Below are 26,039 nucleotides of genomic sequence, written 5' to 3'. Positions count from 1 at the left end.
TTTGGTTTATGTCTGTCCCAGTAGTAGACAGTGAGTTCCTTATAGCCTGAGCCATTTTCTCCTCATCTAGTTCTTCCCCTGGACCTGACTGAGTGCCACGCACGTGGGTGGTAATCAATAGATTCAATGAACAAAGAGGCCAGATAATGTAACAGTGGAGCTGCCTTCCTTCCCCACTAGATTGTGAGCACTTGGTGGGCTGCACCTCTTTCTTGTGTATCTGCGGTTCCTGGACAATTGGTGTTCAATACATATTACTGAGTATGGAATCAGGGTTACTCACACTTTCTACCAGAAACCCCTCCCAATGCAAAAGGATGAGGATATGTAACAGGAACAATGCCGCTTTTGGAAAGCTTCCCTTTAGCTTGACTTTCCCTGATCCTACTGTCACCTCACCCTGCCATTCTCCCAGTATCAGAAGGAAGTCTGGGGCCACAAAGCGGGTCTCATAAAACTTCGCTGGGGTCTGAAGTCCACATGGCTGAAAATAGAGCACACCTCTGAGCCCAGCCCTACTGGCGTTTGGTACTTGGGGCTTTTATCGAAATGGTGACCACATTTCTGGAATCTAAACAAGGAAACATGAACTTTTAACTGATAAAGAAAAACAGTTCCTGTTCACCAAGCATGTCATTTACCCGGCACAGGGCCTGGGGGTTTTATGGATTATGTCACCTCTTCCCCACCACAGCCCTCTTCTCGTCTTACACGTGGAGGGACTGAGGCACAACCTTGGCGGGGCTGGAATGCAGAGCCTCCTCTGTCTGACTCCAAATCATCAGGCCATGATGGGTGCCACCATCAGGGGCCTGAGACTGCTTGGGACGTGCCCTGGGGATCCTGAAATAGAAGAATGTCTGGGATTTCAATGATTTCTCAGGCCAGGAATTATGAATTTCTGATTTCTGAATTTTCTAGGACATTTGGAAGCCATTATCTCAGAATAGGGGGGCTAGATGTTCTAGGGAGGGGCCCAGCTTCCAGCTATATTCAGGCGGCCCCCCAGAGGCTGGCCCGTCTCTCCAGAACTTCTTTGGATCTCCAGGGGCTGCAGCCCCCCATTCGGCACAAGGAGGTCTAGGTCTGCTTGTAGGTCCCAGTGCTATGTATTTGTATATATATATATATGCTCTATTAGTACATAAATAAAATAAATATGTAGTATATAACCACACCTATTCTATACTTAGGGATATTTAATTCATGTATGTAAATAGAATTTATTGGGTTTTTAAAAATTTTTAAATGATCAGAAACTTAGAAGTTGGATGTTTAGTACAAAGAATTTTATTTTTCCTGAACCATTTGGGAGTAAGTTTCCAACCTGAAGTCCTATCACCTACAAACACGTTATTGTGTGATTCCTAAAAATAAGGACATTCTCCTATATAACCACAATACAACCATCAAAATCAGGAAATTAAATAGATGTGTTACTGACATCCCATCCTCAGACCCCATTCAGGTTTCACCAGTTGTCCCAATAATGTCTTTTGCAGCCAAAGGATCTGGTTCAGAAGTATGAACTGCATTTAGTTATCTTTTTTGTCTCCTTCTGTCTGAAACAGTTCCTCCATCTTTCCCTGACTTTCATGATCTTGGAGCATTTGAAGTTTACAGTTATTTGTATAATGTCCCCCAAGCTGGTGTTTCCTTATGATTAGATTCAGCTTATCCATCTCTGGCAGGAATATCACAGAAGTGACGCCGTGTTCTTCTCACTGCATCCTATCAGATGGGCTGCAGTTTTGCTGTGTCTCATTACGGATGCTTTTGCTTTGAACACTTGATTAAGGTGATGTCACCGTAAAGACATTTTTTCCCCTTGGTAATTAATAAGTATTTTGTGGGAAGGTACTTCATACCTCCTGTTCCTCAGCAAACTTTCAATTTATTCATTAATTTACTTCTATCAGTATGGGATCATGGCTTTCTGTTTTATCCAAAGGGTTATAATCCATGATGATGATTATTCATTTTAATGACACGTTGTCCCCTGAGTGACCAGTGGGAACTCACTCAAGCTGTCTTTTGTGTCCTTTTGGCATGTCCTCATCATTCTTTGAGCACCCTTTGTTTTTTGGCACAAGATGTTCCAGGTTCATCTTGTGCTTTCCCCACCCTAGACCTGGAACTGGCAGATTTTTCAAGGAATCCGGATTCCTTTTAGCGGAAAACAGTATTTAAAAGCCAAGCTCTGGGTGCTAGCTTTGCTCTTTGCCATTGAAGTGTCACCACTAGCAGGCCCTCTCAGTGGACAGAGGTGGGGAATGCATGCAGCGTGTGTGTATGGATATGTGCACATAATATGGAATGAGATATATGTACCTGCGTATATACCTGCCATGGACGGAATGTGTGTGTCCCCCAAATTCATGGGTCAAAGCCCTAACCTGCGGTGATGGTATTTGGAGATGGGGCCTTTAGGAGGTGATTAGGGTTGGATGAGGTCATTAGAGTGGTTTCCTCATGATGAGATCAGAGGCCTTGTAAGCAGAAGAGGAGCATGCACCGAGGAAAGGCCAGGTGAGCACACAGTGAGGAGGTGACCGTCTACAAGCCAGGAAGAGGGCCCTCACCAGGCATCAAATCTGTACCCTTGATCTTGGATTTCCTAGTTTCCAAGAACTGTGAAAAAAAACCCCTATTGTTTAAGCCACTCAGTTTATGGTATTTTATTACGGCAGGCTGAGCTGACTAAGACAGCATCTATATTTGCTTATATACGTATATGCACATAGATATACATTTAGATCTCTGCTTATTTCTGTATCTCTCTGTATGTTGAAGACCGTGAGTTTACACCAACACTTCTGACCCCAGTCCAACCCCGTGAACGCATTCAAATTGTCTTCCTTTCTGTATTCGCACACCCTTCTCCAACAGTGAAACACTGCCTTCCATTGTCTCTAATATACCTCCTCATTTGCCCAGCCCCCATGTGTCGCTGACTCCCCGTCTCTGCTGCCCACCCCTCCCAGACGTGGGTGGGTTTGGGGTGCTGACGCAACGCCAGGCTGCCTCTCCTCTGGGTCTCTCTCCTCACCCTGCTGCAGTCTCAGGCATACTGACCAGGTCACCCCGGTGCATGGACGCCCTCCCCGCCCTGCTCTGGCTGTGACACGCGAGGAAGCCCTCCTCACCCTCCGGGGCTCTGATTGCCTCCGCCAGGCAATGCCCCCACCAGGTCCTGTCCCCCTGCGTGAGCTGCGCCACCTTGCTCTAGGCCATCCCCTCCGCCCCATGGAGCCCTTCCTTCTGTGCCCACTCGTCACTCATGGCTTTGGAACCAAACTATTCAGGGAGGGAAGGGCAAGAAACAGGGAGAGGGAGGGCATTTTACTGTGTGTGTGTGTGTGTTTTCCTGGTTATTTTAGTAATACATGATGATTTGGAAATACAGGATAAACAAAGAAAAAGATGTTCTAAATCTCCATTAAATCTTCCATCCAGAGAAAACTATTATTATCCTTGTCCCTCTAAAAGTGTCAAACAAACAAACAAAAAATAACAACAACACTATTCAGTTTCTTTAGTTGAAAAAGGAACACATGCATATGGCTGAAAACTTCAGGAGTCACGCCACCTGCCTCCTCCTCCATGCCCAGGGCCCCTCCCCAGAGGCAGCTGCTGATACTTGTGTCCTGTGTATCCACCCAACTATTTTCTCTGCATGTATAACACGTGTGTGTGTTATTTTTTTTCAACCATATTGGACTTTGACCTTGCTGACATATTTCCTGTTAGTCTTTTTTCTCTGCATATATATAATTTAACAAAATATGAACATCTTCCTGTGTTCCTATATTTGTATTCTTCCAAAGTATCATTTTTAAAAATTATTTATTTATTTATTTGTTTGTTTATTTATTTTTGGCTGCGTCGGGTCTTAGTTGCGGCACGCGGGATCTTTCGTTGCAGCGTGTGGGCTTCTCTCTAGTTGTGGAGAGCAGGCTACAGAGCGCACAAGCTCAGTAGTTGCGGCACGCGGAATTAGTTGCCCCGTGACGTGTGGGATCTTTGTTCGCCAACCAGGGATTGAACCCGCATCCCCTGCATTGGAAGGCGGATTCTTAACCACTGGGCCACCAGGGAAGTCCCTCAAAGTATCATTTTAAAAGGCTGTATAATCTTCCATCGTATGCATGTTTCATGTGTTGGATCTCCTGTGGTTGGACATTTCTAATTTTTTACTGTTATAATTTACCAGCTTTGACTTTATCGTGTCAGGAGAGTCATAAAGCCAGCTGAAGTGGTTCAGCTGCTTTCCATGCCTGGTGAGAGACTACTGAGCTGAAACAATAGAGGTTTATTTTTCTCACTAAGAAGCATTTCAGAAGTGGGCAGCTAAACCAAAGTTTTGAGCAAGACGTCAGAATACAAAAGATGAAATTCCAAAGCCAGGGCACTCTATGTAGAACCTCCAAAGGGAGTGATTGGGAACCTCTCCTTGTGCTCCTGAACCCCTCACCAATTCCAGAACAAAAAAAGGATTGAGAGAGGGGCAAGAAAGAGGGTATTCTTGAGTTATTTCTTTCCTCAGATTTCTTCTGAGGTGTCTGTGGTGGGTGCAGGTCCCCAAGAGAGCTTTGACTGACAAGTAAGACGGCTGAGGTAGCCTGTGGCTGCCCGGGAGAGGAGGGCTGTGTCGGGGTCACAGCTACAGAGACGCCCAGTGTTTCCCATGGGCCTGACGTGGGCCATGCGAGAGACAAATCTGCGTGGTATGAGTCGGACTGAGCCAGTGGGTGGGGCTGGGGGGCAGCACAGCAGAAGGAAGCTAGAGGTGGGCACAGCCTTCCTGTGGCTGAGGAAGGAGCCCTCAGGTCAAGGGAACTGCAAGCATCGCCAGGGATGGGAAGCTTCTAAGAGCCCACAGAAAGCACCCACAAGAAGGTCAGCTTTCACCTCTGCCAGGACCAGAGAGCCACAGCCGGCTGATAGCAGGACCTGTTCAGTGGCCTTAGCATTCATCACCCCACACCCTGACCCTAGGCAGGTAGAGGTAAGCGTTGGGTGAAGGTGGAGGAGTGTGAGGTGGAGAAAGAGAGAAGCCAGCCTTGTGGCCCTCTCCACCTCGGGCTTCGGGCCTGACACAGGCCTGGTGATGGAGGGGAGATCTGATGCAAAATCAGGTTCATGTTTAGTCTTTGATCATTTTAATTCCAAAATTGCCACCGTGTTTACTGTAGGAGGAGACTTTAGACCGTTACCTAAGGGTGAGGACAAAAGTCATGGATCTGCCAGAGTTTTCATCTAGGAATAAGGAGATATTATCCCCACTGAATAGTTTCCAGGGATGGTGGGAAACAATAGAGTTCATTTTTATCACGTCTCATGAGCAGTGTGCTCAACATGCCAGTTAGAAGCAGAGTAAAAGTGGCTTAAGCAGCAAGGATTTATTTTTCTCACCTAAAAAGAAGTTGGGAGGTAGGTGGCTGCAGGGATAGTTCATCAGCTCAGTGAAGGCCAAGGGCCAAGCTCATCCCATCCTTCTGCTCTGCTGAGCCTCAGTATATCAATGATGTCTGCCCTCCTGACCATAAGATGGCTGCCCCAGATCCAGCCATCACATCCTCACACAGAAGAACACGACAGGAGTTGCAGGCTCTCCTCACTCCTTGCCTTGTACAGAGAGGAAAATCTCATCTCTAGGCCCCCAACAAGACCAACCTTATGACTCCTGGGCCAGAATCAGTCATATGGCCACACCTCACAACATGTTTCCTGAGGGAATAGTCTCCACTTCCTTGTTTCCTAAGCCTCCTCAAACCACGATAAAGTACAATCAGTGCCTCCCTCCCATAAACTGCTTTCAGTGAGGTCATCAATTACCTAATTGCCAAAACCAGTACATATATTTCACAGCCCTGGTCTTACTTGATTTCTAGTTCATTCGACAGTGCAGACCTCTCCCTGCTCTTTGATGCTGTCTCCTCCCTTAGGGGGTTTCCTTAACACCATGCTCCTGGTTGTCCTTTTACTTCTCCACCACTCTTCAGAGTTCTGGGGCTCCATTATCTGCACTCTACCTGCTTTCTACACACTCTCTACAATTTCAGCATCACCTGTTTGACAGGTACTACCCCAATTACATAGTTAGTGCTTACCTCTTTTCTGAGCCATGGATCCAATGTTAGGTTTCCTATAAAATACCTGTATGTATATAGATGTCCCTAGAGCACCTCAAACTAAAAAAACTAAGGTCATTGTTTTTCCCTTATACCAGATCTATTCTTTCTGTACTCCTTGCTTCCACTGAAGTCACCACCACTACCACCTACCTAGTCACCCAAGCTAGAAACCTTTGATCCGTCTTCCTCATCATTGCTACCATAGAGTCATGTCAGTTCTACCTTCTAAATATGTCTCAGATTTGTCATGTTTCCATCTCAGCTGCCACTAGGTTGGTTATGGTTCAGTTCGTCCCAGGACAGTTGTAATAGCCTCTTTAACTACTGTCCCTTTCGCTTTATTCCTGCCTTGTATGAGGATACGATGCCTGGAACTGTGGCAGCCATCTTGTGACTATGAGGTGATGAGAGTGAGAACTGATAACCAGCGTAAGGATGGCAATAGAAATATGGAAAGAGATTGTGTCCCTGTCAGCTCTGTTGAGCATCTGAGTCAATGCCAAGAATCATCTACCTGCAGACTTCTTGTGGTGTGAGGTCATAAATGTCTATCCTGCTTAAGCTCTGTTAGTGGCTGCTAATTACATCATAAGGCATTCCTAACTGACACAGACAGTGGGAAGATGGAGGAAGCAGTATGAGCAAACTTATGCCATGTTGTCATAGCGATCCTGAAGCGGCTATTTTAGTGCGAAGTGTATTTTTAGGTAGCTGGGGGGAAAAACAAATTATTAAATATTTAGTTTCTTGTTGTTGTTGTCACTGAGTAACGTCTTTAACAGATATCATGTGCTTCTATCTATATGAACCCACACCCTGTCCTTTGTTGGTTTCCTTTCACTTAGGACTGCAATTTTTAAGATAAAGTAGTGTTTTGAGTACCTTTGTGGAGGCTATTTTAATCTGGTCACATCAAACATCTTCTGGGTCAAAATGGTCACATGAAATAGGCCTCCGTCAAATGTGCATTCTGGGTAAAGACGTGTAGAGGCAGGAATATGTGGAGAAGGGTAAGGCTGCAGTAAGTAGTCCGGTTTGGCTGAGTGTGTGGGGAATGCCTGGAGCCTGAAGAATGGGTTGGGCTAACGTGGGAGCCGACTGAACGCAGAGAACGGGTGATGTGAGAGTAAGATGGGAGCAAGATATGTCAAATGCCTGGCTTAGGAAAGATGGGAACACTTTTTCCCCAGATTGAGGGGGGGGTGCACCGTTTAGCTGGGGCATTCTTGACCTCCTTCTCAACTAGCCTCTTTGCTCCCAGCACACCTCTGAGACCTCTCTTAGGTCACCTATAACATGAAGCCCATAAGATGACTGCCTCCACATCATACAGGGACCATGACCATCTCCTGCGCTGAGCTCCAAAGACCATCTTGGGGTGTAGGAGTGGTAATCTGGTTGGAGGCCGGGGCTGGGGTACTGGTCTTGGAACTATAGGTGCTTCTAGTGGCTGCTCTTGGTTGCTTAGGGGAAGCACCAAGCAGAATCCCCACTGTGCCAGTGGCAGAGGCAACAAAGATGAGATCCAGCGCGGGGAGAGAGTAGGGGGGGCCCAGAGGCTAACGGGGGCTGCGCAGAACTCTAGCCCCTTTGGAAGCATCCCTGTTCATATTCGGAAGTGCACATTGATTTGAGGATGTGTTGATGACAATCAGTTGAGCAATCGTGGGCATCCTGGCATCTTTACCACTGGTCAAGGTTGGGAATGAAGAATTACGCCTCCGTTACTAAGTGCAAAATCCCTGGGGCCAGCAGTCCAGACGTCACCCAGTTCTTAGTAACTACACCTCTGACGACAGTAGTCCCATCCCCGTGCCTCCCGCTTCCCCGGACTGCCCCTTCAATGCGGCTCTTCTGACCACTGTATTTTCCAAGCTTTATGAGGCGCCATTAATTGTGGCTGGTTAATTATTTCTGAAGAAATTGTTTCAAGTCCTAGTGTTGAAGAGCTGCCCTTGAGCAAACAGAGAGAAATACACTTAATAAACATTCAGTCACTGTTGGCCGCCAGAGAACCACCCGAGAAGTATCCTCTTTTGTTCATGTGATTTCTTCTAAGATTCTTTTTTCCCTCAGAGAAGGGTGTTAGGGGACTGGGCCTTTACCCCTTCAGACCTCGTCAGCATGAGAGTTCCGTGCACGTGTAGACTGCTGGTGGTCACCAGGGCTCAGCCATTTCTGCATCTGGGGAACCAGCAAGTTCCCTGCATATGGTCCTTCTCATTGCTGGGGTTGTAGCAGCCTCTAGGGGTTGCCACGGGTTACTGAGTGCGTGGGACCCTGTCTGGGATCAGATTAAAGTGAGAGCACTTACTATTTCCTCTGTCCCCAGGGGGCAAAGATGATCTGATGCCTGGACCTCAGGACCACCACCCTTTGCTGATCAGGGCCTGGAACTGGTTAGCAAGCATGTGAAGGAAGTGGAGGGGAGCAAAATTTGTCCCCCCAAAGTGTCTCTTTCATATGCGAATTATCTCGAGCTGAAAACAATCATGACCCAAAACACTCAGGAAGAAACGTTGACCTTCCCCCTAACTGGGGCCTGTCCCAGGAAGGGAGCCATCACCATAGATAACTGCAGTGTGAACCAGGGGTGGAGAAGGGAGGAACCTAGCAACGTCTGTTAAAATCCCTCTCTCGGCCCACGTCTCTGCCTACCCAGCAAATGTTTGTTTACCAAACGTCTGCTTTCCATCTCCATGTCAATTGTCTGCCTCCCCTTTGAGGTCCCAAACCACTACCCCCAACATCCTCTTATGTCTTTAGCTGAAGATGGCATTTAAGGTGAGGGTTTTAGCCATTTTGGTGAGTTACGCAGTTTTCCTGGCTCTCTCCCATGTATACGTTTTTAAGTTTTGTTTGATTTTCTCCTGTTCATCTGTCTCATGTCAATTTAATTCTTAGACCAGCCAGAAGAACCTGCAAGAGTAGAGGAAAATGTCTTCTTCCCTGACAGAGGGAAACAGGTTGAACCTGTGGGCAGTCGGCTTGCCCAGATCCACCTGAGAATTAATCCAGCTATTGGTGTGCACACGCACGTGTACACACACACACACAGCAATTCGCTCTGAATGGGGCACGCAGCCAAGTCATCACCCCTCTCACTGAAGCCCCCCGAGCTCCCCCAGTGCTTCCCAGGGTCCCAGTCTCCTCATTCTTCCCACACACGTGCGAGGCCCCAGAGATCTGTTGAGGACATAGCTTTGTCCTGAGTCCGTCAGCCAGGGTGTTCCAGGCTCTAGTTTTTAGGATTTATCCCCAAATCAGCTCCAGTCTTGTCACTGTCTGCTTAAGAGCCTGCAGTGCTTTCCCATCACCACTGCGATGAGGGTGAACCTCCAAAAACACGGCTGACGAGGCCCACTTTCCCCACTTGCCTACCCTCAGCCTGTCTCTGCTGACGCGGCATCTCCACCTTCTTGTCTGGTGACGTCCTGTTAGTGCTCCCAACACAGTGCTCCCTCTCACTCCTGAGCTGCTATGACGCAGCCCCCTCGGCTCACAGCTCCACATACCGCGTGGCTTTTTAATAATTAGTTGCTAGTGTGAGTGTGTGAGTGTGTGTGTCATCAGATACTTGGCAGGGCACCTGTGATTTGCCGGCTGCAGAGCCCAGAGCTCCTGCCTGCAGGACATCAAAGGAGGTTAAGACACAGCTCCTACTCTCATAGCATTTTACTTCCTACTTGAGTGAATGAGACATAAACACACAAAACAACTAGAAAAATTAAGTGTTAAACAAAAGGTTGCAAACTGGTGGCCTATGGGCTGAATGGAGCCCTTAAGTGTGTCTTGTTTGGCAATAACAATTTTAGCTAGCACAGGTTTTTTTCTCCCAGTTTTTTTATTGTGGCAAAATGTACCTAACATAAAATTTACTATCTTGATCATTTTTACGTGTACAGTTCAGTGACATTAAGTACATTCATATTGTGCAACCATCACCACCGTCCAGAACTCTTTTCATCTTGCAAAACTGAAACTCTGTTCCCATGAAACAATAACTCCCCAACCCCCCTTCCCAGCTCCAGCCCCTGGCAACCACCATTCTATTCTCTATCTGCATGATTTAACTACTCTGGGTACCTCATATGAACTGAATCATGCAGTATTTGTCTTTTTGTCTCACCAGCAGTGCACAGGGTTGCAATTTCTCCACATCCTTGTCAACACTTAATGTTCTGGTTTTCTTTGATGACAGTCATCCTAATGGGCATCAAGTGGCCAGCACAATTAAGAAAGACTTTTTAATTAGTTGCCAGTGCTTAAAAATCAGCTTTCTTATTTTGTTTTTAATCTAAATTTCCAGTTTCTTTGGAAAATTTGGAAAGTTCTAGCAGCCCTGGGGCCTGGACTTGGCGCTGGTGACAACTGGCTGGAGCTGGGCTGTAGTTGCCCCTTTACACGGGGCAGGGCTGCACCCAGCCCGCTTGGCCCCTGCCCTCATGGGCCCCTGGACGTGCAGAATGAGCGCCGAGGGCCAGAGCCTCTCTCCCCGTGTACTGCCACCTCGACCCATAGCACTGCCAGGGAGAGAGGAGAATGCTTTCCATCCTCTGTTAAAGGTGGGAGAGCAAAAGGCAGACCGGAAGCCTGGGAGTGGGCCTAGGTTTGTGATGGTGTATATCACTTAACGTGTAATTTGCAGGCACTGTGTTCCTTACACTTAGCCAGTTCCCTCATGTCAGTTTTCTCTTCCTGGCCCCGTAGGGATTTGGTTTGTGACCCTTGCGTTAAACTGAGGTGACAGACGCTCGGTTGTTTCCTTTTTAAATTTGATACACGTTGATATATTGTCATGTGATTGCCATTGTAGCGATAATCAGCACCTCGATCACATTACATAATTTTCCTTTCTTCTTAGGGGTTGGAATAATTAAGTTCTACTCTCTTAGCAAGTTTGATGATTATAATACAGTATTGTTGTCTATAGTCACCACACTGTACATGAGATTTCTAGGGTTTATGTACTACTGATTGTAAGTTTGTACCCTTAAACATCATCTGTCCTTTCCCCAACTCCTCATTCCCGGGTAACCACCATTTTACTCTCTGTTTTTATGGTTTGACTCTTTTAGATTCTACAAATAAGTGAAATCGTACAGTACTTGTCTTTCTCTGTCTGACTTATCTCGCTTAGCATAATGTGCTCAAGGTCCATCCATGTTGTCGCAAATGGCAGGCTGTCCTTCTTTCTCAGCCACTAGGTTTCCCGAGACCATGGTTATTACACTGTGGCTAGTCTAATCAAGACAGTTTGAGAAAGGAGGTAGAATTTCACCTCTGCCTTGAAGGATGGTGTATTCATTTGCTAGAGCTGCCATAACAAAATATCACAGAATGGGCGACTTAAACAACAGAAATGTAGTTTCTCACAATTCTGGAGGCTGGAAGTCAGAGATCAAGGTGTCTGCAAGGTTTGTTTCTTTTGAAGCCTCTCTCCTTGGCTTGTAGGTGGTATACTTCTCCCTGTGTCTTTACATCATCTTCCTTTTGCGCGTATCTGTGCCCCTAATCGCCTTTTCTCATAGGTCATATTGTATTAGGGCCCACTCATAGCACCTCATTCTACCGTAATTACCTCTTTAAAGACCCTATCTCCAAATATTCTGAGGCATGGGGGGTTAGGACCTCAACATATGAATTTGGAGAGGGCACAGTTCGGCCTATAACAGATGGGTAGGTCTAGGAAGGAGGAGAGAAAGGGCACAGTGGGCTTCTATTTTGTTATCTTCTCAGCACGCGTATTAGTTTGCTGTTGCTACTGTAATAAATTGCCACAAATTTATTAGCTTAAACAACACACATTCGTTTTCTTACAGTTCTGTAAGTCCTAAAACCAAGCCTTGGCAAAGCTACAATCCTTCCCCAGGCAATATGGGAGAATCTGTTCCCTGGCTTTTTCCAGTATATGGAGGTTGCCAGCATTCCTTGGCTCATGGCCCCCATTACTCTCTTTCTCTCATCACATCAACTTCTCTGTCTGTGAGTTTCCTGCCTCCTTCTTATAAGGACCTTGTGTTTACATTGGACTCATCAAGATAATCCAGGATAATCTCCCCATTTCAAGATCCCTAACCTAATCACATTTGCAAAGTCCTTTTGCCATGTAAGGTAACACAGTCAGTGTTCCAAGGATTAGGACATGGACATCTTTGGGGGGCGCCCCACTAGGGTGGTCACGTGATGCCAGCTGGCCCACTCTGAGTTTTTTGAGGGTTTCCCTTAAGTGGCAAAGCAATGCAATGTGAATGTGGAGTTGGTGGAGAGGAAACCTCCTGTGAGGTTGAAGTTTTAGTCTGCACTTGTAGAGCTAGAAACCAAGGTGTGGAGAGAAGGACAGATAGAGAGTCCTGGCAGTGTTTCCAGCACTGGTCCCGGTTGTTCTTAAGACCAGCAGTCTGACAATCGATATATCCTCCATTCGGTTTGTTTCAGTTGGGTTTCTGTCCCTGGAAATCAAAATCATCTTGACATTTACAGAGGCTATTTTAAATGAAGGCTAGGGACTTCCCTGGCGGTCCAGTGGTTAAGACTCCGTGCTTCCAATGCAGGGGGCGCGGGTTCGATCTCTGGTCGGGGAACTAAGATCCCACATGCCGCGGGGCGCGGCCAAAAAGAAAATAAAATAAATGAAGGCTAGGCAGTGGCGGAGGGGTGGGGAGACAGTGGGAGCAGAGGGGAATCTACCTCGAGGTTAATGAAGCTTAAGCTTCAAGGATACTCATTCATGAATTCCTCCACCACTCCGGGTGGGAGTCATGTTCATATATTTTTGCAGAGTTTTTAGGAGATGCATTAGCTGCAATTATTAAGACCACATCAGTCTCTTTCCATTTCAACTTCCCCTCGATTAAATCCTCCCTCCCCCCCAGTTTTGACATGACCGTGGGCATTTTTGAAAACCAACTAGGGGGAAATTGAGCTGAGCATACATTTACAGTGTGTTAAATGGATATTTTTATGTGACTTCCAATTGTTTCATTAAGTTTACTCATTGGCTGGGTGTAGGAGTGGTTTTAGGAGTGCTCCCACTGCCTGACTCACCCTGCCAGGTGACGAGAAGGTGCTAGTGGTCATGTCACGATAAGACTGTGTCCCACGGTGCTCACCTCCAGAAATTTGTGGGAAGTGTAGGAGAAACAAGTTGGAAACGTACAGAGCCGAAGATTCGTCTGTTGAAAAATTCTTCCAGTTATCAGATGTGTAAAATTATGAAATGGAGGACTGAATTCTTGACTTCTGGTCAAAATTAAATAACTGTCCCCTGCAGGAATATACCAGATAAAGCTACGGAAACATATAATACTTTTTTTTTTTCTTTTTTGATGGGAATTGTGGCAAATGGAATTTAATCCTGTGGGAGGTGAACAATAGTGGACATGTCTGTATGGGAAGTCGCATGATTCATGCCTCCTAATGTATCGGACTATGTCTTACCAAGACATTACCAATAACAGGTTGTGAAGCTAAAATCAACCTTTCTAAATGATCAACCATGCTGGATAAAGACCTGAACTCTCTTTCCATTCCCTCTGTGGACAATGGTATTTCCAGCTTACTGTCATATGAAGAGACAGTCAAAGAGCATGCAGCCAAAAAGGAAGAAAAATAGTATTTTAGAAGTGTGCCAGACAGCTAGTGAACACTAACGAATAGCTTATTTTTCTATATTTTGTGTTTTTGTTTTTTTAAAAAAAATTATTAGCACCTTTAATTATTATTTATTTATTTATGTATTTTTTGGCTGTGTTGCGTCTTCGTTTCTGTGTGAGGGCTTTCTCTAGTTGTGGCGAGTGGGGGCCACTCTTCATCGCGGTGCGTGGGCCTCTCACTATCGCGGCCTCTCTCGTTGCGGAGCACAGGCTCCAGACGCGCAGGCTCAGTAATTGTGGCTCACGGGCCTAGTTGCTCCGCAGCATGTGGGATCTTCCCAGACCAGGGCTCGAACCCGTGTCCCCTGCATTGGCAGGCAGATTCTCAACCACTGCGCCACCAGGGAAGCCCTATATTTTGTGTTTTGTGCGTATTTTCCCACTTTTCAAAGTTTGTAGCTTGTTATGATTTATTTTCTCCTTCTATTCATTTTTGCCTTTAGTTTTGTACTTGTCATTTTGCATTCATGTTCTTTCAAAGAGTGAGCCCGATTCAGGCCCCAGTAAACCTGGATCAGCCCCCATGCTCAGGCTGCAGTGAAGAGGTGGGAATGGGTGGCCTGCCTGGAGCAGAGGTGGAGAAGAGGGGTGTCAGGGCTGGAAGTGGAGCAGGAAGGAGGTGGCGGTGCTGATGATGGAGGATGGGGATCCGGGTGAGGGGAGGGCAGGTCCGTCGAGGTTGACAGTGCCCGGTGGGTTCTGGTCAAGCAGAGTGACGTTGAGAGAGGGGCTCCTTTTCTCGGGGAACAGATGCTTTGCAGCTGCTTCCACCTCCTGTACCTGTAATGAGTGGAGAGATGATCAAAGACTAAGACAGGTGGTAGGTTCTGGAATCCTGAAAAAGTCAAAAATTGTCACTCTCTGAAACAGACTTATAAGAGCTGACGTCGAACAGATGAGGGTTCTCACAGTTTGAGTGCTTTCCAAATCTCTCAGGATTCCTCAAGGAATAGGGTAGCCTCCCAATTCATCAGGAGTTGAGAGTGGATCCTAAAAGCCCCATCAGGGAAGCATCAACTTAAATGAAACTGGAAAAGGTGCATTTTCCAAGAATACTGGCAAACATATGATGACATAAGATAAAATGCAAATTAAAAGGTGGCAGTCACACACATACATACACAGATGCAGAAATTAGACTAAAAATATAAAAGGCAGAAAACATACAATGGTTTTATCCAAAGACAAATGACATATAGGGGAAAATACCTGTAACTTATATCACAGCCAGAGATTAATTTTCCTAATATATCAGAGTTACTATACATCGATTTTTGAAAAAAACCAACAATCTAATAGAAAAATAGGCAGTTCATGAGAAAGGAAATACAAATGCCTCTAAGACATATGGAGAGATGTTAAACCTTATTCACAATAAGAAAATGCAAAATAAGATAGCATTGCAATATCACTTTCCAGCAATCAGATTGGCAGAGATAAAAGAAAGTCTGTAAAGATGCAGGGAAACAAGCTTTCTCATAAGTTGTTGGTAGGAATGTAGATACGATTTCTGTGGAGAGCACTTTGGCAATATCTCCCCAAATTACAAGCACATATATACCCTTTGACTCAGGAATCTGACTTCTAAGAATTTATCCAGTAGATGTGGTCACATATCCATGATATGACATATAGACAAGATTATTTGCAGCACTCTTTGCAATAACAAAGGATGGGAGACAACCCACATGTCCATCTAGAAGGGACCAAAGAAATAAATTACTGTATACCCATATCTCGGAATATTACTCAGCTGTAGAAAAAAATAAAGAAGTTTGTTTTGTCAGCTGACATGAAATGATCTTCAAGATATATAAAGTGAAAAAAGCAAGGTGTAGAAGAAATATAAAGTACTCTATCTACTATTACTGTTTTAAAAAGGATGGGTGGGAGGAAGGTATCCCTGTGTGTATTGTTAGAACAAGCGTAACATGTCAGTAAAGCTACATCAGAAACTCATATATTAGTTGCCTCCAGAGGAAAGCTGTGGGTACCTGAGGGATGAGGATGGAAGTAAAGAGCCTTGTGCCTTCCCGAAAAAGAATGGAGTCACAGTAATTGGGGTCAACTCAGCAAATGTTAATTGAGGGCTGGCCTTATGGGAGGCACGGTGGCAGGTGCCAGGGACCCAGCAGTTAGTAAGACAGACAAGTGTCCTGCCCTCACAGAACTTACACCCTAGTGAAGGAAACAGGCAATGAACAAATAAAATGTAAGGATGGACAGACAGATGGAGAGAGAGAAAGGGAGAGACAGACAGATGGAAAGAGAGAGAAAGGGAGAAAGAGGAAGAGAGCGAGAGGAAGGCACTTTGTAGAAAATTAAAAATGGCACTGGAGAGTAAATACGGGTGGGAGATCTATTATCTTAGACAGAATGGTGGTCAGAGAAAGTCTCCTGTCATCCAGGTATCAGGCTGAGCATCCAGGGGCCGCGTGTAAGGGCCTGAAGCAGGTAGTTCTGAGCAGGCAGCAGGGAGGCCAGTGTGGCTCAGGCCGAGAGAGGGAGGGGCTGTGACAGGTGGCTGAGCTGTGTCCTCGTGCTGCACAGCCCTTCTCCAGGAGCTGTGCAGCCTGCCTGGGCACTGGTGGTGGTGTCAACTCCTCAGGGTTCCTGGGAAAGACCAGCCCCCTTTCTGACTTTAGCACAGGACAGCTCCAGCTTTAGAACTGTGCAAGGTAAATGGGTTAGTCCATTCTACATTGTGGAATGACATCTATCTTTTTAGCTGATGCCTGTAATGACGTTTCTCTGAAATAACCTTCCAGGACCAAGGGATCCCTTTGATAACTCTAGTGCCACATCCCAAATGTAGCATTTGCTCCCGTAGCACAAAAGCAGCCCTCCATTCTCCTAGAGAGCCTGTGTATCTTGGAAGGAAACAGATGCAGACACCTCTTCCATTTTTGGCTATTCCTGAGCCTGTGCGTTCCGGAAGGAGTTGCAGATGAAACAGCCTTCTGCGCTTCTCTTCCGAATGATGGCTGGCCCCATGGGACTGCAGCTTCCCCAGTGGGTGCATCTTCTCTGTATGACACGTGCTATGTAAACTCTCTGATCACACTGGGTCCTCGCTCTTTAAGACAACAAATCCCCAGGGGAAGAGGGTTGCATCTTGCATAATTGGACAGTTGGCTGTATCCAGAGAGAAGTGTTTACAGAGCACATTGAAAGCCAGACCAGGGACCCACATGTTTGCTCAGCATCCACATGGCAAACAGCGAGAGCCTCCCTTGAATGCAGGGGTCAGAAAGGGATTTTCTCAAATCTAAACCAGCCTCGGGGGTGATGGCTCATTCAAAGGCTGCAGTGGAGGAAAGGGTATTCTGGAATATTGGTGCCAGGGCTTAGCTCATCTGAGATGGACATAAAGAGTCTTTTCTGTGTCATTTTGCTTTTTAGCAGCAGAATTGACCCTGGAATACTGAGGGGGCCCTGGGCCTGTTTCAGGGTCCAGGTGTCTGGAACAAGAGCCCAAAGGACAGCTGTCAGGAGCAGGGGGGCGGGAGAAGGCGGGAGGCCCACTGGCTGTGCTGAGAACAGGACCCAAGGCTTTATGCACATGATTAGTGATGAGGAGCTCGTTGCCTGGCAACAGCAGCCCCTTCCCCCTTCTATCCAGACCCCTCAGGCTGCTTGTAATGTTTGGTGACATTTTTCTTTTCATAGCAGAGACACAGAGTCGCCCCCTTAATTAGCTGAAGATGGTGCCTACCGCTCCCCCCCTTTACTGGCTTATTGATCAGACAGACTCCTATTAGAAATCATCCCCCCAAAGCATTTAATTATTAATTGCACATTAATAATTGCTGTGTCAAGATAACCCCACAGATAGCTGTTCCTATAAGTGGAAAGCTTAGACCAAGACCTGACACACAGGAAGTGCTATATAAAAAGTAGCTGTTCAAATAATCAACAGGATCTCTTCTAGGAGATTCGAGGACTAAGACCCACACTGAGCAGACTTGACTCTTTTCAAAGAGCTTCTCTTTATTTTCTTTCAGACTCTCAGAATGCTCCTGCCAGAAGAATACTTAGACAGCATCCCCCCAAAACTGCCCCCTTTTACAGATGGGAAAACCAAGGCTCAGCAAGGTGAAGCAACCTTGCCAAAGTCACACGGCTAATGACACCAGAGCTAGACCGAATCCAGACCTCCTGGTCCCCAGCCTCTTCCCACCACACCTCTGGTTTCTAAATTTAGTGTTCCACAAAGATTTCACCAAGGGGTCTGTGAAAAATGCAGATTTATGATACTGACTGCCCCCCCAACCCCCTATTAGTGTCCTAAGGCTGATGTAACTAATTACCACAAACGTAGTGGCTTAAGACAGCACGAGTTTATTATCTAAAGCTCTGGAGGTAAGAAGTCCTAAAGTGGGTCTTACAGACCTAAAAGCAGGGTGTTAGCAGAGCTGAGTTCCTTCTGGAGGCTCTTGGGGAGAATCTGTTTCTTGTCTCTTCTGGCTTCTCAGGGCTGCCGGCTTTCCTTCGCTCATGGCTGCATCGCTTGGATCCCTGCTTCTGTCATCACATCTTCTCTGCCTCTCCTGCCTCCTTTTTTCCCTTCTAAGGACCCTTATGATTACGTGGGGCCCCTCTGAATAGTCCAGGTTAATCTCCCATCTCAAGATCCTAAATCTAGTCACACCTGCAAAGTCCCTTTTGCCGTGTAAGGTCACATAGTCACATGTCCTGGGGATTGGGACATGGACATCTTTGGGGGTTCAGTATTCTGCACCCCAAGGGTCTGATTCTGTCTCCTGGGGTGGAGCCCAGTAATCTGCGCCGTGAAGAACCCCCTGTGACTATTCAGCAGGGGCTCCTAGAGCACACATAGGGGAGCCCCTGCTGCCCCTTTCTCGCTCTTCACAAGAAGATGATGCCATTGGCAGGACGAAGTCCTTGTTTCCATTTAGTAAGATGAAAAGCTCAAGGCTGAGAAAGGTGAATTTCTAATTCAAGGTCCCACAGCTTGAGCCACGTGCCCTTGTCCCCACTCCCAGACCCGCGGTGCTCCTTCTACGTGGTGGCGCTTGCTCCGCTCCTCTTGCACTCGAGGGAACCAAGGTCCGAGACGGGTCACGTGGCCTGGCCGAGGCTCCACTTCCTGGGCACGCCTTAACCCGGCTCCCCCGGGAGGTCTAGGAGACCTCAGACACCCCCTCTGCTCTCCCGCCCGCACAGAGACGTATCCTTACCAATCTGAGGAGAAACACTTTCTACCACAGAGTGAGATTGATGGGCTACATTAATTTCAAATACGTGAGACAGAAATGACATCTGAGCCTTTTGGTGGATTATCTACACAGAGCAGGCTGATGGGAGGCAGGGGTGTGGTGGTGACAGGCGTCTTCGGTTCAAGTCCCAGGAGGAAAAAATAACAAAGGAGACGCTCGGCTGCTGGTGCGCACGTGTGCGAATGAACACTAGGGGGCAGAGTTTGTCCAGGAATGGGAGCGCCCGTGCCGCTTTCCTATGCTTTTAAGGATGATTTTAGAGGGGCGACGTGATAGCAGGAAGGAGGGTCATTGCCTTTAATAGCGCCTTAGTCAACAGGTTTCTAATTGGGCTGTTAATCTGGAAATAAGTATAAAATAAGAAACCCAGGGGGTGGGTTGAGAGCGGATGCAATGTGAATAATGAACATCCCACGAATGACTTTTTTATAGGGTCAGTTGTCTCATAATCTTTGTTCTTCTCCTGACCGCTACATGGCAATTTGTCGTACGGCAGTAGGTCTCAGTATTGAGAAATGCCAAATAATATTTTAATAGTTTTCTAGTACATAGTTTCTGCAGCTGAAAAACATTGAAAAATATATATATATACATTAAATATATATATACATCTGCAGATATATATGCAGATTAATGTGATCACGTATTGACCCATAGACACTCCTCCTCACACCCACTCCCATGCTGTCTCACCACCAGAATGGAACAACCACTGCAGAGGTGGAAGGACAACAGCTACACGCTGATCCCTTGCTTGGGAGTTAACCCCAATAACACATGACTCAGCCATCTGTAAGGCAGTGACATTTGGGCATGTTTGAATTTACAGTGGCCTGAGGAGATTCTCTTGTTTAGAACACAAGTAACTACCATATGACTATAGTTAATAACACTGTATTGCGTGTTTGAAAGTTGCTAAGAGAGTAGATTTTCAAAGTTCTCATCACCAGGGGAAAGAAACTTTTGCGACTATGTGTGGTGATGAATATTAACTAGCCTTATTCCGGTGATCATTTTGCAATATGTACAAACATTGTATCATTATGTAATGCACCTGAAACTAATATATTGTTATATGTCAATTAGACCTCAATTTAAAAAACAAAAACAAACAAAACAATAACTACCATAAATGAGAACTCATTAGGTACCAGGCACTGAGGTTTTCTTGCATGATCTCACTTAAGCAATATAACCCTATAAAATAGATACTATTATTATTATCTTTATTTTCCAGTTGAGGAAACTGAAACTAAGAGGGGTTAAGTAAATTGTCCAAGATTAGCTAGCTAGGAAGTGGTTCTTCCAAGACTCAGACTGAGATCTGACACCAAAGCCCAGGTTCTTAGCTCCTGTCATTCTGGAAGCCCGAGCAGTCCTCTACTGATGGAAAAATCCTGGGTCATATGTTCTGACACTTTACATTCTAATATGAGCATGGTGCTGATTTGGTCCGTAGTCTTAGGAAAGTGAGTCCACCTCTCTGTTGAATCTTAAGATCTTATAGTGAGACAAGTACTTAATAACTCAAGCAGTCAAAATAAATATAGTATAACCTGTATGTTAGAGACTTGGGGCATCAAGAGCCCAGATTAATGTAGAGTCCAGGGCTATCGTCAACCTTGAGCTCTGCAGCAACCTGGCACTGGGTTCAGAAGAAGGAAGTTTCTGTAGTATGGAAATGTAACAGGCTGGTGTGACCTGAGTAGGATTATCCTGTCAAGCTCTGGGTTTAAGAATATGGATGGATCCCTCTCCTGCTCATGTGCCCTAGAGTTTGGGGGCCGTAGATGTGAAGGAGGATGGCCATATGTTGGGCAGACAGACCTGTGCATTGGAGAAATGCTGTCCAAGGCTATCACCTGGGGGTTGGCTGGAAGAAGAAGTCACACGTTCCTTAAAGGACCACCAGAAGCCTCCTGGCACCGTGCCACTTGGTCAGCCACAGGGAACAACAGTCCTGCCACTGGCAATCACAAAGAGGCGTACTGAGCTTTGGCTTTTCTTCCTCTTCCTCCAAAGCCAGAAGGGTAAGCATAGGGAGGGAGGGGAGTGGGAAAGAGAAGACCCTGTCTCCCCTCCACTTCCCCACTCCCAAATCTTCTAAAGCCTGTGATCTAGTCTGCGTTAGAGGCAAAGAGGAAAGCTTTGGATCAAATATAAGATTGAAATTTTAAATTGAACAGAGCTGAAGCTTAATAACTGAAGAGGAACTGTCTTGATAACTAAAATGATGAAAAGTTATAGAATCAGACTGGTATATACATAGCTAATGGAGCCTGCGACCCAGTGGGAAAAGGCGGTTCCACAGAGCATGACTGATAGATTTTTTTTTGAGGGGGGGAAGCCTTTTCATGTTTATTCCCCCAGAGAATTGATAATCTTCACTAAGCCTGTTGCTCAAAGGAAAATCAATAAATAATACATATTCTGTCACAGGTGAAAGACTGGAGCCCGCTGTTCCAAACTGCGCAGTTACATCCTGCGCATGCGTTGGTCACAAGGCTCTCCAGGACTTGGGTCTTGCAGGAGCATCTTGGGTACCTCAGATAATGGCGGAAAAAGCCAAGGGTTTCTCTTCTTATCAAGATTGTAATTATATGTCTTTCTTCTGCTTTCACAACAAATGCTAGGTTAGGATATTCGTCTTCTTAAGCACCCTCCCTCTGCTCAAAGACTTCTGCCCTCTGAGACGTCTGGATTGATCCCCCCATCTCCCTCCTGAACTTTCAGAGCTCATCTTGAACCCTGGGCTTCAGAATGGCTAATACAGTATGAACTTAATTTACAGAAATAATTATGATAATCTCCCCCCAACTCTGAGTTCCTTCCACCCATTGGCTATATAGATTTGGGCAGTACAAGAATCCATAGACAGATATATCAGTGGAACAAAGGCAAGAGCCCAAAAATGGAACCAAGGACTATATCACAATCCACTCTGTGATAAAAGATGATGTCATCAATTCATGGGAAGAGGAAAGAATATTCCATAAATAGTGCTTGGATAATTGGTTAACTACATGTGGAAAAACAACCATTTAAATTCTCACTTCATACCCATCAATTTCCAATGGATTAAAGACTTAGAGGTAATAAATAAAAGAATACAAATGCAGAAGAAAATGTAAGTAAATATTTACCAGACCTTGAGATTGGGGAAGAACTTTACAAACATAACAACAATAAAGAAATCACATAAGAAAAAATGATAACTTTGAATATATAAAATTTAAAAATGTATACACTTTTTATATTTAAATAATATAAATACAGTAAAAAAGTATGGTGGTAACATGGCCCATTAATCCCCATTGCAGCAGCTGACAGCGAGCCAACAGCCAGTATATGAGTGAGACCATCCTAGACCATCTGTTCCCCAGCTATGCCACCAGCTGACAGCAGATGCATGAATGAGCCCAGCCAAGATCAGCCACACCTGGTCCAGGTCATCAGCTACATCCTGCTGACCCATAGATTTGTAAGCAATAGTAAATGTTTTTTGGTTTAGAACACAAAGTTTTAAGGCGATTTGTTATGCAGAATTAGATAAATGATGCAAAATGAAAATGACAAATTGGAACAAGTCTGTGCAAGAAATATGAAAGATAAAGATTAAAATCTTTATTATGAAATGAGGTCTTATAAATCAACAAGAAAAGCAACATCTGCCACAGAGAAATGGATATAGGACATGAGGAGATAAGTCCTTAAGGAAGAAAAAGAAATGGCTTACTAAACTAATGAAAAAAGATTAAACTTCACAAAAATGAAAAGTACAATCTGAATATTAAACCACATACATATTTTTTACTTATTAAATTAACAACAATGTATTAAAATATTCAATCATGATGAGTGTAGTAGTGTGATGGGCACTCTCATATCTATGTATGGAAGTAAAATTAACAAACCATTTTTTGAATGTAATTTAGCAAGATTTAGAGAAAGCCTTTGGGGCAGATGCAGTTGGTTGGTGTGGAACATTGCATTATTGTTCCCAATTCCTCATCATGCTCTTTGCATGATTTTGTAGTTCCTTTTCCTAGAAGCAAAGTGTACTTTCTTGCATATTGATATTGTGCTTGGCTTGTGGCTGTTTTTGGCCAATGGAGCGTTAACAAATGTGTCCTGCAAGCAGAGGCTTAAGCATCCTCTGGTTTCAAGTTTGTTCTCTTGCATTTCTCGTTTTACCACAAGAATAACTTCCCCTGTGTGCTCCTGCCCCTTCAGTCTGAGACCCAGAGTGAACACGTGGATTTGGGAAGGTGGAAATGGCAGTGGCAGAATAGTGTTTGGAACTTGCCTAATCTCCGCATAAAAACAGAGAGCACTTGAGTAGCAAAACCAAAAACCCACAGATTTCTTCCAACAAAACCAGGTGAGAAGGGATCCCTGCGGACTCTGAAATACAAGCAGGTGAGGAGAAATCATTGATAGTCACAAGAAAAAGCAGTGGGGCATCTAACAAACCTGAGAACAAGAAACCCCTAAAATATCTAACGAGTATTCACTGGAAAGCTCAGCAAGCTAGTTTTAGAACAACAGCTGAAACTGTGTGCTGACTACAATTAGCAGGTGAGTACACAGGCCTGCAGTAAGTCCTGAAAAGTGTGGAGCGGTCTAGCCCCTGTGAACTCTCAAAACTCACCAGTGAGGGCTCCCTTTGAGGACAGGGCCCTTCCCTGAGGATTCTGCTGGGAGTGGGATTAAAACTGAGCAGAACAGTCACTATAGCGCTGAAGGAAAGAAAGTCCAGATAAAAGTGGATGAGGGGAACATATCCAGGAACTCTCACAAAGCAAGCTGTTATATTTTTGCACTACATGAAACACAACAGAATGGGTAACTTTGTGAAGTTAAAAAAGTTATCCTTGGTAAAAACCTCCTTATAAGAGGTCAAATCTTATACAAAGTTACTCTAAGAAAAATTAGAATAAGGAGCAGAATAATATCCCTACAGATAATGAAAGCAGGCCAGAAATATTTGCTTTAAAAAAAAGAAAGAAAAAGAAGCAAAATATAATGTACTATTTCAAAATGAGCTAAAAGACATTAAGAAATGATACAAAATACGAAAGACTAAATTAATGAGAAATATAAAAACTCAGAAATGAAGTGACAGAAATTAGGAAAAACATAGAAGTAAAATAAATGAAGGCTAAACTACAACGAATCCAGTGAATAAGTACACAGATAATGCCTTAAGAGAAATAGAAGGTAAAAATAAGGAAATTTTTTCAAATAAGTTAAGAAAGAGATCAAGATTTGAGAAACAATACAACTATTCAATAAATATAAACAAAGAAGATCCAGCATATGGTGAACAGAAGTTCCTGAAGAAGAAAAGCAAGAGAATTGAACAAATACTAAATATAATTCAAGAAAAATTTTTCTGAAATAAAATAAATTCAAAAGTACATGTTAAAAGTGCACACTACACATATGAGAATATTGAACTGAATGACCAATACCAATTTTAGTGAAATTTCTGGATTTTAAAGAAAAAGGAAAAAAACTCCTTTAGGCATCTAGGCTGAAAGAATATGTGGTTTATAAGGGAAGTAAGATTGTTATTAGACTTTTTTGATTGTTAACACTTTATGTCACAAGAAAATGGAATAGTATTATATATTGTGACATCCAAGTAAAGAAAATGTGACTTTCAAGGACACAGAGAAGCTGTTATGAACATGAAGGAACTTAGGGAATATTCTTCCTATGAGTTTTTCCTCAGGAATGTATTAGAGAACAAGCTTTAGGTAACCAAAATGACTAGAGAGACTCTGATATAAGGAATTATGGTGAGCATTACATATATAGTTACTTGTAGTTGAAGACCAAATAAGAGTAAAAGAGAGAATATAGTATGTGATGATTGTATTTTTTTTTTAATTTTTTATTTATTTATTTTTGCTGTGTTGGGTCTTCGTTGCTGTGCGAGGGCTTTCTCTAGTTGCGGCAAGTGGGGGCCACTCTTCATCGCGGTGCGCGGGCCTCTCACTATCGCGGCCTCTCTGGCTGCGGAGCACAGGCTCCAGATGCGCAGGCTCAGTAGCCGTGGCTCACGGGCCTAGCCGCTCCGCGGCATGTGGGATCTTCCCAGACCAGGGCTCGAACCCATGTCCCCTGCATTGGCAGGCAGATTCTCAACCACTGCGCCACCTGGGAAGCCCGATTGTATGTTTTGACAATATGGATGTAGTACAGTTAAAAGAAAAATGAAGTGAGAATGGGGGTAAGGTATGCAAAATTTAAAAAAATTGTTTCTAGTAACATAGTTGGTGGTGCTTATTCTGAGTATTACTATTCTGAAACGGTTCTGTGTATAATGTAGGATAAAGTAAATGAGCAATCATGGGATATTCTGTCATTCCTTATGTCCTTGAGAACCATACCAGAATTCTTGTTATGGACAAAGGAGATTCAGGAGTAATACAAAAGAGATTAAAGAATAGCCCTGTAGTCCTGAATTTGGATTGGAAGTATCACTTCCAATATCACTTCCACTTTCATGAGTTCATGAGTGAACTCATGAAATGTTTCATCTTAAAAAATAGATTTCCTAGTTCTGTTCACTATAAAAGACCAGAAATATTGATCAACCCATCCAATAGCATAAGAGATTGTGGTTATGAAATGCCATTTTCCACTAAAAGAAAACCAGGACTTCTTGAAGAAATGACTGATTCCAAATCTGTGGCAAAAATTATCCTGGAACATTTTGTCATATCAGACAGCAAGAAATCTGTCAAAGACAATTTGGGTTATGTCAAAGTGACATAGAAGTCAACTTGAAGAAGTTCCCAGTGGTCAAAGATAAGAAAATTTAAGCTGCAGTAAGGATAAGAATTGCCATGGACCAAAACACATTGAATATATTCAAATTCATGAATTCATAATAATAAACGAATTGGCCTCCTTTGGAGGATAATAGGGAGTTAATTCATTCTTTTGAAAACTAGATAAACAAAGGAAAAGAAACAAGCATTATCCCACCTTTCCCA

At 44.5% G+C, this 26,039-nt stretch overlaps 1 protein-coding gene across 1 annotated transcript in view; it reads left to right on the top strand.

Moving 5' to 3' along the window:
• The window catches only part of TMCC3 (transmembrane and coiled-coil domain family 3), a 305,666-nt gene extending 283,165 nt beyond the window's left edge, over nucleotides 1-22,501 (top strand). Inside the window, exon 3 of the mRNA XM_036864845.1 lies at nucleotides 22,353-22,501. Within this exon, the coding sequence (XP_036720740.1) occupies nucleotides 22,353-22,388 (36 nt within the window). The 3' untranslated portion in view covers nucleotides 22,389-22,501. The remainder of the gene's footprint in view (nucleotides 1-22,352) is intronic.
• Nucleotides 22,502-26,039: the final 3,538 nt, after the last annotated feature.

Source organism: Balaenoptera musculus, chromosome 10 (assembly GCF_009873245.2).
Source record: "Balaenoptera musculus isolate JJ_BM4_2016_0621 chromosome 10, mBalMus1.pri.v3, whole genome shotgun sequence".
NCBI lineage: Eukaryota > Metazoa > Chordata > Mammalia > Artiodactyla > Balaenopteridae > Balaenoptera > Balaenoptera musculus.
The sequence above is the reverse complement of the archived record's forward strand: the minus strand, read 5'-3'. Positions and strand labels throughout refer to the sequence as shown.